Source organism: Sprattus sprattus, assembly GCF_963457725.1.
Source record: "Sprattus sprattus genome assembly, chromosome: 16".
Classification (NCBI taxonomy): domain Eukaryota; kingdom Metazoa; phylum Chordata; class Actinopteri; order Clupeiformes; family Clupeidae; genus Sprattus; species Sprattus sprattus.
In genome coordinates, this window is record NC_137914.1 from 6,810,614 (window position 1) to 6,822,559 (window position 11,946).

Sequence of the window (11,946 nt, forward strand, 5' to 3'; positions counted from 1 at the left end):
AGGATGTGGAGACTGTCCCGTTAAATCCGTTACTCCAGAAACTTCAAAGTTGTTCACGCGAGTCACATCCGCAGCCGCTAGATGTCATAAGAGGCCTATAAGACACCTACCACCCACTGGCCTATTTGGATCCTATTCAACCCCAAACGGAGGGGCTTTCGAATAACTAGTAGGTAATTATTGTCACATACACACAACACCCCCCCCCCCCCCCCCCCCAGAAACTCACACACATACAAACGCCCTCCTTACACACACACACACACACACACACACACACACGCAATGTGCTTAAGATAATCTGGTCATGTTGATTGGCCTAAGTGCTGTTGACTGGCAGTAAGAGATGCGTTTAAATGCATTAATAAATGCACGCGCACGCACACACACACACACACACACACACACACACACACACACACACACACACACACACACACACACACACACACACACACACACACACACAAAGTCATGACACAGAGTCATGACTCTGCTCTGGGGCGCTGCACTTTGTGTGTGTGTGTGTGTGTGTGTGTGTGTGTGTGTGTGTGTGTGTGTGTGTGTGTGTGTGTGTGTGTGTGTGTGTGTGTGTGCGTGCGCGTGCATTTATTAATCCAATTCAACATCCCCAGACAGTGATCTAGCAGATAGCAGTCATATCACACACACACACACACACACACACACACACACACACACACACACACACACACACACATACACACACACACACACAGGCAGATCGCACAAAAAAACAGTCACACACTCACTCACAGTCATACACACACACAAACGGCCATAAGCACACACACACACAGTCGCACACACACAGTCCCACACACAGTTATACACAAACCAGCTTAATACACATGCATGCTAGTGTTGCTTTGCCTCCCTCTAGTGGTGAAAATTCAGTATGGCCCTTTGGTCACGTCTCTATGTGAATGACACACACACACACACACACACACACACACACACACACACACACACACACACACACACACACACACACAACACATACACACACACACACTCACACACTCACACTCACACTCTCACACACACACACACGCACGCACGCACGCACGCACGCACACACACACACACACACACACACACACACACACACACACACACACACACACACGAGACTTTGCTATGCTACTGATAGGATCCAGCCTATTGAGTTGCACTTTGACACCAGATCACACACCCAGATTTGGCAGCAGAACGGTGAGTTTTAACTGGATTTACTCAACATTTATACATACACATACTGTATGTCTGCCAGATAGTGTTTCTCATTAAAAGCAGCACAGCTTGTTTGCATGTGTTTTTTGAGTGTTTGTCTATACTTTCTGTGTGACTTGTTGATCCTCCCTTTTTATGATGTTGTGTTGGGACGCCGGTGAACTGTGCAGAAGTCCTGACTGGCATTGGCAGGGGGCCAGTGATACACGGCTCGAAAAAACACAGTGAGCGATTTGTTTTGATGGCGCAGTGGCCCACAGATGTAGCAGCTCATCAGCACGTACATGGCTCATACACACACACACACACGCAGCTCATCAGAGCGTGTCCCTGCGAGTCCCAAAGGCTAGTACAGCACCGCTTCACTGTTTTGAGAAAGGATCCTCAGTTAATGTTGTTGAGAATGTACCTTGAATGTTGTATGTGTGTGTGGGTAGATTTAAGGCTCTCATCTCTCCTCATTCGTATGGAGAGCATATTGAGTTGAGTTAGAAATGAATGGTTTATTATGGTTAAACGGTGAGGTAGGCTAGGTATTGTTGCAGTTTTAGAAGCTGATCGTTCAGTTCGATGCCGCTAAATTCACTGTGCTTCAAACATTACCTTCCGGGGAGGCTGTCCAAAGACTTTCAGCTGGGACGCACCAGAGCTGCCAACGTTGCATATTATTTAAAGATAAAAATAGACAAGGTCTACTAACCTCTGTTACGAACTTACTTTGTTTTCAAGAAAAATGACTTGGCTTTAAAAATACCCCCCAAAAAAATGCAAATTCCGACATTTTCAACATATTTCAAAGTGAAACTAAGTAACTAGCCTGGTACTTACAAGATTGATTCTAAAATAGAATCTCATAAGGAAATGTGAGGGACGTAGCAGGCTCCCAAAGTTTAAAACCGTAAACAGCTATTGCGGTTGACGAACGAAAATGATGTGACACTTGGGAGTTATAACGAGAGCCTACGCTTTATGAAGTTGTTTCGACGTGGCTGCTTTGCTATAGGCTTGATGAACCGGGACTAATGTTAGATCTCCACCTCCATGATAATAACCCGAGGCAGAGCTGTCCGCCTACCGAACCGAACCGAACCGAGGCGGACAGTAGGCCTAGTGTAACGTTGTCAGCATAGAAGCAGTCTGTCACGACAAAACAAAACAAAAAAAACAATAGGAAAACGTTTTAATCTTTAATTTTAATGTATCAGGGTTTTTGTCTCGTGTCGGTGTATAACTCACCCGCAGGAATTTCTACATGTTGGTGTGTGTGTGTACAGTCGTGGCCAAAAGTTCTGAGAATGACACAAATATGCATTTTCACAAAGTGTTCTGCTTCAGTGTCTTTACATATTTTTGTCAGATGTTACTATGGAGGAAGACTGAAATATAATTACAAACATTTTAGCAAGTGTCACTGGCTTTCATTGGCAATTACATGAAGTTAATGCAAAAAGTCAATATTCGCCCTGGCTTGCTGTCAATTAACTTCTGGGCCACATCCTGACTGATGGCAACCCATTCTTGCATAATCAATGCTTGGAGTTTGTCAGAAATCGTTTTTTGTTTGTTTGTCCACCCGCCTCTTGAGGATTGACCACAAGTTCTCAATGGGATTAAGGTCTGGGGAGTTTCCTGGCCAATGGACCCAAAATATCAATGTTTTGTTCCCCGAGTCACTCAGTTATCACTTTTGCCTTATGGCAAGGTGCTCCATCGACACTTGCTAAAATGTTTGTAATTATACTTCAGTCTTCCATAGTAACATCTGACAAAAATATCTAAAGACACTGAAGCAGCAAACTTTGTGAAAATGCATATTTGTGTCATTCTCAAAACTTTTGGCCACGACTGTATGTTGATGTGATGGTGTGTGTGTCACCTGTGCAGGTATATAATGGACCTGCAGGAGTACTTCCAGAGGATCGGCTTCAGTGGTCCGTTTGAGAGGCCAGACTTTCCCACTCTGCTGCTGGTGCACCGGCTGCACGTGATGAGCGTCCCCTTTGAGAACCTGTGCCTGCACAGCGGCCAGCAGGCCAGCATGGAGCTGCCGCTGGTCTTCAACAAGCTGGTGCGGCAGCGCCGCGGGGGATGGTGCTGCGAGAACAACCTGCTCTTCTCCTGGGTGCTGGGGCAGATGGGATACACACACACCACCCTGGGTGCGCGCGTTTACAACCCCCATCTCCCCGGCTTCAGTGAGCGGGAGGGCCACCTCATCAACAGGGTGGAGGTGGCCGGGGGCTCCTACATCGCCGACGTCAGCTTCGGGGGGGGCTCTCAGATCTGGGAGCCCCTGGAGCTGGTGGCAGGGAAGGAGCAGCCCCAGCCGCCCGGAATGTTCCGCCTGAAAGAAGATGGCGGCACGTGGGTCCTGGAGAAAACCTCGCGTCCACCGCTGATCCCCAACGAGGCCTTCACGAAGTCCAGCCTGGTGGACCGCCGTGGGACCAAAGACATCTACTGCTTCAGCCTGGAGCCCCGACAGCCGGAGGACTTCCATGCCGCCTCCCACTACTACCAGACCGCCCCCGAGTCCCTCTTCCTCAACAAATCAATCTGCTCCCTGCAGACACCCACCGGATTCAGAGCTCTGATTGGCTGGGTGTACAGTGAGGTCACATTTGGCTACCAGGAGGAGTATGACCTCATGGAGATGCGTGAAATCACGGACGCCGAGGTCCAGGACGTCCTGAGGAAGAAGTTTGGCATGCCCACAGTCAACAACCTCAAACTCAAAAACAATCAAATCAGCTACACTCTGTAACGGTGTGCATCGTTTGAAATAAAACACACATTTATATTCAATTTGGTCCGTTTTCGTCCTGAGTTTCTGTAGATTGGATCTCTTCCGGCCGATCAGTCACAGAGACAGATGCACTCTGAGCTTTGACCCTTGATGTCTGATCAGTCACAGAGACATGTGCACTCTGACCCTTTATGTCTGATCGGTCACAGAGACATGTGCACTCTGACCCTTTATGTCTGATCGGTCACAGAGACAGGTGCACTCCATTCACACAACATGCAATGGCTCCAAAACAGTATCAGGCTAGGAATTTGGTATCAATCCCATTTGGAGTGTTTTGTGTAATTAAGTCATTTCAGCAAAAACCTTTGGAGAAATGAGGGGAGACACAACGCCTGCTCTGAAACTCACAAACACACACACACACACACACACACACACACAGTTCTGAAGACCAAGCACGGTCATCACTTACAACTAATCCTAACATGTGTGTGTGTGTGTGTGTGTGTGCTTCCACTCTATCCCCAACAGCTGAATGATCAGTGGAAGATCATAACCTCGCACACACACTCCTTATGCGTTACGCTACACACACCACAAACACTTCAGGAGGGAGAAGTGTGAGTGTGTGTGTGTGTGTGTGTGTTTCCACTTCCATCCTGACAGCTGCCCCCCCCCCCCCCCTCATAGTTCAGACTGTGCCTAGCCATGCAGTAAATCAGCTGAGGACATCAGTGTTTATTAAAGCTGCTTTAAAAATGGGCAGAAACTCATCCACCAGAAAACACACTCTCTCTCTCACACACACACACACACATACACACACACACACAAAAACACACACACACACACACACACACACACACACTCACACACACACACACACACACACACACACACACACACACACACTGAAAGGACCAGCAGCTCTTCCACTAGGGACTTGACACAGACAACAGTGCAACTCGTTTCCATGGAGATGTTTCCTGTGTGCAAACAGTTCATACATGGCTCCTGAGCACCGCCCAGAGGCGAGGCTTCATCTCTTTCCGTCCTCCGCTGATCCCGCCCATCCGCTAAGTGCGCTGCTGATTTGTGGGATCCTCCTTCTTCGGCTGCTGCTATTGGATGTGCGGACGCGGCTTCAGGATGAGTTTCCCCGTCTGGACAGAGAAGAAACGCTGTTAAATGGAGGAGCTCTTCGGTACAAATACAGCCACATTCATGTACACAAACAAGCACACACACACACACACGCACGCACGCACAAGCACGGCGCACCTACTCCCTGTGAAAAAACTAAGACTAAGATTAAAAAGGCTGCTTACATCATCACAGGACATGTTTTATTCAGCTAGCACTGTCCGGCAGCGAGCTGCAATTCTGAAAGAGGCGTTAAGAGGAAACACCCTCTGTCGAGAAAGGAAACATGACCACACACACACACACACAATAGACAGGACAATCTCTTTACGGCTCTATTCTAACCAGAATCACACGTACGTAGTCCCTGGAATGACCAGAAACACGCAAGCGAGTCCGCACACACACTCACATACACACATACACACACACACACACACACAGACATGTTCCAGCCCCAGGTGTGTGTGTGTGTGTGAAGGATACATTGAGGGTGCGACGACACGCTTGTGAATCCCAGCGAAGAAGAGCCCGATGAGTGTGATGCAGCTGAGGGTGAAGAGAGGGTGATTCCACAGCGACATGTGCCGCGGTTCTGCTTAAGGTTTTTTTCATGATTAGCAGGTAGCTGTTCCTTGCCCCTGTCGCCATTGAGCTTGCTAGAGGGGGGTTCAGGCCCTGGGCCCAGAAAGGGCCTTGAGACTATTTTAGTGGTTTGGTGCTATATAAATAAAATTGAATTCAATTGAATTGAGAACACACACACACACACACACACACACACACACACATGTTGCATTAATCATCTACAAAACTCTTCAGTCTTTGTGTGCACGTGGCCTGCTCTACCAATACTGATGCAATCAATCAACTGATGCAATCAATCAATCCTGATCAAAACCCCCCTTAACCACAACGCTAGTTCGTACTTGAGAGAGAAAAAAAGAGAGTGTAAAAGAGACAGTGCAGCACCACAACGCTAGTTTGTATTTTGAGAAAGAGAGAAATAGGGAGAGGAAGAGAGTGAGAGAGATAGGGGATAGAGGGAGAGAGGGGAAGAAATGAAATAATAAAGATCAAAGCGGTCAGAGGTGAAACTAGTTTATATATACGCATATATACACTTCCACACACACACACACACAATAAACACTTCTACACACACATACTGTATATACACTTCTAAACACACACACATATTAATGAATATATTAAAGGCACTTGATTCATATATTCTTAAGTCATTAACAGTGCTTGGAAATGATCTCTATCAGCTACACACACACACACACACACACACACACATATACACTTCTACACACACACACACACACACATATATACACTTCTATACACACATATCTACACTGCTACACACACAAACACACACATATACACTTCTACACACACACACACACATACACTTCTACACACACACACACACACTTCTACACACACACACACACATCTTCTACACACACAAATATATATACTTCTACACACACATATATACACTTCTACACACACACACACACACATCTTCTACACACACAAATATATACACTTCTACACACACACAGAGACACATGCATATATACACTTCTACACACACACACACATACATATGCACTTCTACACACACTTAGCCCAGACACACACACACACACATACTCATGGTGTATTCTGGAGAGAGAAAGAAAGAGAGAGAGAGAGAGAGAGCAATGTATAGTAATGCTGGACATGGCTGTAAGAGAGAAAGGTCTGTGTGTGAATGTGTGTCTGTGTCTGTGGTGTGTTTGTGTTTGTGTGTGTGTGTAGTAATGTTGGACATGGCTGGAAGAGAGAGGGGTCTGTGTGTAAATGTGTGTGTTTGTGTGTGTCTGTGTGTGTGTGTATGTAGTAAGGCTGGAAGAGAGAGGGATCTCTGTGTATGTGTGTGTGTGTGTGTGTGTGTTTGTGTGTGTGAGTGTGTGTGTATGTGTGTGTATAATAATGCTGTACTTACAAAAGAGATTCCTGTAATGCTCCCATTCTCCTCAAGGCTGTCGTTGGACGAGATGTTGAGGACCCACATGACGTTCGCGTGTGTGTGTGTGTGTGTGTGTGTGTGTGTGTATGTCTGTGGAAAGACCGTTAAACATCAACGATGAGATGACACACTTCAGATTTCAAACACGCAAGGCAAACAGAGGATCATGAGGCTTGCGTCTTTGTGGCAGACGAGTGTGTGTGTCTCTCTCTCTGGGGCGGACGAGTGTGTGTCTCTCTCTCCATAGCTAAGTCAACGTACAAAAAGCCCCCACGACACACACACACAGAGACACACACCCATCCCTTTGCTTTTAACTTCTTACTCTCTGTCACTGCACTGCACTGCTACTGTGTGAATTGACTCAATAAGTAATAATAATACAAGGCACTTGTATTTTATTCTAAAGTCATTAACAGTGTTAACAGTGAAATTATCTCCATCCAGCACTTTGATGGCAGTCTGTCCCCCTTTGTGTGGATTGAGTGGACCTTTATATGTAAGATCAGTAGTTTCTGTTTGAAATCGAGACTAGACCATTTTAGGTCATTTCAATGGATGAACAGCCAGCGTCTGAATAGATCTTAGTTACCCACTGGAATAAGTGTGTTGACAAAACACTGATTGATCACTTAAGTATTTTGTTATGGCCCGTACACATGATTTTTTCAGCAGTAGTCTAGCCTATAACTGAATACATAAATAAAGTAAATGCAATAAAATGGTTTAAATGTTAGAGACAATGTGCAGTTTGAGGAAGGAAGTTGAGTAACAACAACTAATAAAATAAAATGCACTCTTAAATAAAATGAATGAAATGAAATGATGAATGACACTGGTAAGTAATACTGATTGCTTTTCATCGTTTTAATGTTTTCAAATAAATTACGTTGGTGTTGTCAATATATGACTTAACAAAACCAAAAATGGCTGAATCCCAAATAGTTCCTGGAGGTTTAGGGTTCTGATAGCCTATCGGATTTCAGTTAGAATATGCTCATGTTTCAACTTTAGTGTAGCTTAATGAAACAAGCATAGCAAACCCAATCAATTGATCTTGAATGAGTTGCTGTCTGGAATCATAGGGTAACTAGAAAAATATTCCGTAAACTCCCAGAACAATGATTATAATGATAAGCAAAACAAACAGAAAAAGGACCAGCACCTTTTCTGAAGTCAAAGAATTTACGGCACTTAACACATTGTATGTAGGATAAAATGTGTCGTATCCGCTAAGGAAATCTGCAGCCCTTCCCTTGGAGTCTTCATTTCTTGTGCAAAAAAATAGTCCTTGGTCTTCATTGAAAAGCAGGTCTACCGTCTTTCCTCTCCCTTCGACATACTTCTGGGTGTCGGGTACTACGTCGTCCCGGTTGAATGTGTGGTGAAACACCATAAGAAGTGTAGGCTTTGAGGCTGAAAGGGTTTAAAGACATTTTTAGCATATTGCAATTAAAATGCATGAAACACAACACAAGCCAGATAATAATGCTACTATAAAATGTATGTGTCCATTATCAAAAAAGAGAGCACGTGAGAGAGCACGAGAAAGATTTCTAGAGCATTCTGCAGGATTTTTCTATGTAAACAGGATGATTTATTTTAATTTTTTTATTTTATTAAAGGATCCCCATTAGCTTATGCCATAGCAGTTTGCTAATCTTCCTGGGGTCCACATAAAATCCACATTACAAGTAATACTATTAAGTGTATTAAAAAAACATACACAACTATAATAACAGTATACATAATACATCACAAAAGTTCAGCAATTATTAATACAGCATAATAAATAACTAAAACAGTACAGTTTAAACTAGAATACTTGATAGTAATCCTAGACAACATGAATGAAACAGGATGATTAACCTACGTGGAATCACATTCAGTGCAGCCTCAACATCAGTTCCAGCTCGAGAGACGATTGTACAGAGGGCCACGATGACATCACATTCCTGAACATCACTGACTTCGGTCACATGAAGTCCTTTTTGGAGCTCTGTCTTGATCTCTCCAAGGTACCTCCCAGCATATCCAATGGAAGTGAAAAATACCTTAACCATCTTAGTAGACCTTAGTAAGAAAATGCGCATAAATTACAGTCAGACATGTCTGAAATAGGCATTCAGACCTACTAGAGGCAAATTCAAGAATATCCATTGGTGACTATTAACTTCATGTAGACCTGCAATTAAACCTGAACAGATGACCTAACCCTAACCCTCTGACAGAGAGGGCAAATCAGTAAAGAATGAGTGATTCTGTTGTAATTGCTGTTCATTCATCTTTGCGGTTTTCTGCTTAGAAACTACATTGAGCAAATGCACTCACACTTATCAGTCGACCACATTTAGGTTGAGATGATGATTTAGGTTAAATGTAGACTATACCCCTGTGCAACCCTCTGGGCATCACTCTGGGCTCTTGCTCCTGAGTTATATTGATGCAAGGCTCAAGACAGCCGCTTACAAAATGATGTAGGCACACTATGAGCACACTGTATACCCACTAAGCTGATCTACAATACTAGAGCTCCTTTTCCTCCCTGCTCCCTTCCTCTCTTTTCTGTAGGTGTCCCTAAGTGACTTCCACCTTTTCCTGCATTCACATGCTAGTAAAAAGACAATAGAAAACACACATATTCAATTTAAACACCTCGTAAATAGCTTGCTAAATGTCCTAAATGGCATAGCTGTATCTGCAACCGTACTTATTTATGTCTGATGACATTCATAATTTCTCCAGGTATGCAAAGTCTGTGTAAGCTCTTAGTCATGTATGATGTTGTGCTAAACAATTATTGGTTAGTCATGCCACTTAGGGGGAGACCAAGTGTAGTTGTAACACTTTTTATCATGCCTTGTAGCAAAAATAGGCTGAAGTGCCTGCTTTCATGGTATCATCACATATACCTCACGTTTAATTAGATATAATTAACTCATTGAATCACATCCTTACTTTTCTCTGATGTTCATCTTAATGCTGTGAATGCCTTTGTTAGAACTGCCCCTTGTCGGGGTCAGCTGTATAAGATGTCATGTGAAGTAAAATGTAGCCAAACAGCCATACATTCTGACCTTACTCTAACCAAAATCATATACATACACATACACCCGTGGGTCAAAAATAACCTTCATGTCTCTAAACTCCTACCTGTTATGTCCTTTTACCATAGAGTTATAGCCGATAAAACATGTTTGAGGTTCTATGCAAATTTCACCAGCGGTTGAATTTTTTGAGTAGCATATTAAAGAATTGTTTTCATGTAAAGGTTCAACTGCATGTTTATTCCGTAGACCACTTAGACAAGCCCAGACTTTGTACCATGTTTGTTTACACGGATAGACTAGCTAGGCTATCATGGCAAATGTCTATGGAGGGATGAAAGTAACCTGTTTCTATTTCCCCCAACGAATATTCTAAATAAATGCATTTATGTTTAATACTGTGATTCGTGGAAGTGAGAAATGGAAGAGCAGTGTTAGTATGTTGGAAATATCTTTGAGCATAACAAGCTGGTCCATGACACCTACTCATGACACTCAAGTAACCTCCCATACCTGAATGATAACACAAAACCCAGAGTCCTACCTTTACGATTTAATGATCACAGATTAGCTCTAATTCCTTCGATCGTTTTCTTATGTGAAGCAAGAGTGTGATGTAGGCCTGACCAGATTCTGGTTGTAGAGTAAACAAAGTTGGTAGCCTTCACGCTTCTTTCGGTTTCGTTTTGTTCTCAACTATTTATGACGAAGCCTGAACATTTTGCTCAAGTGAGATAACAGTTCCATTGCCACTGCCATAGCTCGCCTATTGGTGTTGTACTATGTTGGTGGGCAGGGCGCGAGACTTTATTATATCTATGGGTCCACGTAAAGCATCAGAAAATGACAAAGTTTGATGCCCTCAGATGGTACCGATCAACCCGGATCAAACCCCTCCAGTTTTTCGCAATTCCGCAATTTGCTAATTCAAGGCAAAACCATCAATTTACCACATTCTTTCGGGACGCTATTTTCCCTTCTACCGCATAGCCTACATTGTGCAAAAAAAATTGCAGAAAATATCCCTTAATATATTTTCTTTTACCCCTCGATTTCTTCTGGCCTCCAGGTGGCGCAACACAATTATGCCCAGTCTGTCCCAACCACTATCACTGCTTAATGCCCCACTCATTTGGTTGCAGGTGTGTGAGGGATTGACGTAGCTGGAACTGTTATCTCATTAAATGTTCAATGAGCTACTAACACATTATTATGCCGTTTTCTGTTGTGACATTGTAAATAGTGTTGGAACGTCATATTAACCTTGAGTCCATGAGCCGGTGCGTTGATTCGGGTTGATCGGTACCATCTGAGGGCATCAAACTTTGTTATTTTCTGACGTAGATGAATTAACGTCTTGCGCCTTGCCCACGTGCAACACCAAGCGTAGGCTACCAGGCGAGCGGTGGCAGTGGCACAGACGCCATTCCCGTAGCCTACTACAAGTCTATCACCAAAATCATTTTTAAAAACATACTTTCAAGACATGAATAGGCTATCTCCCGATGTCTCAAACCAAAATAAAACTAGACTAATAGGCCAGGCCCTTTTTGGAGTCAAAAATAGAATTAATTGTAAATTAATTTTTTTCAGCATAGATCATTTCTATGAGGTGTCCAGAACAACAAAAGCCCTAAAAAATCCTAGAAAATATGTTTAATTCTCATCAATCTGAGATGTGTGCTAATAATGCATGGCAAAAATACACGTCGAAAATTTTA

The 11,946-nt window shown here is 43.6% G+C and overlaps 1 protein-coding gene and 1 long non-coding RNA gene across 2 annotated transcripts; one reads left to right on the forward strand and one right to left on the reverse strand.

Moving 5' to 3' along the window:
* Positions 1-1,444: 1,444 nt before the first annotated feature.
* LOC308376963 (arylamine N-acetyltransferase, pineal gland isozyme NAT-3-like) lies at positions 1,445-4,021 on the forward strand (the record flags this gene model as incomplete). Its single annotated transcript, XM_080853476.1, has 2 exons — positions 1,445-1,481; positions 3,142-4,021. Exon 2 carries the CDS (start codon positions 3,149-3,151, stop codon positions 4,019-4,021), a length of 873 nt encoding a protein of 290 aa, XP_080709602.1. The 5' UTR covers positions 1,445-1,481; positions 3,142-3,148.
* A 4,002-nt stretch (positions 4,022-8,023) lies between these two features.
* On the reverse strand, positions 8,024-10,904 carry LOC308377613. The gene is made up of 3 exons (XR_013968953.1): positions 10,770-10,904; positions 9,052-9,251; positions 8,024-8,594 (listed from the first exon to the last, which is right to left on the reverse strand). It is a non-coding gene; the product is annotated as an uncharacterized lncRNA (long non-coding RNA).
* Positions 10,905-11,946: the final 1,042 nt, after the last annotated feature.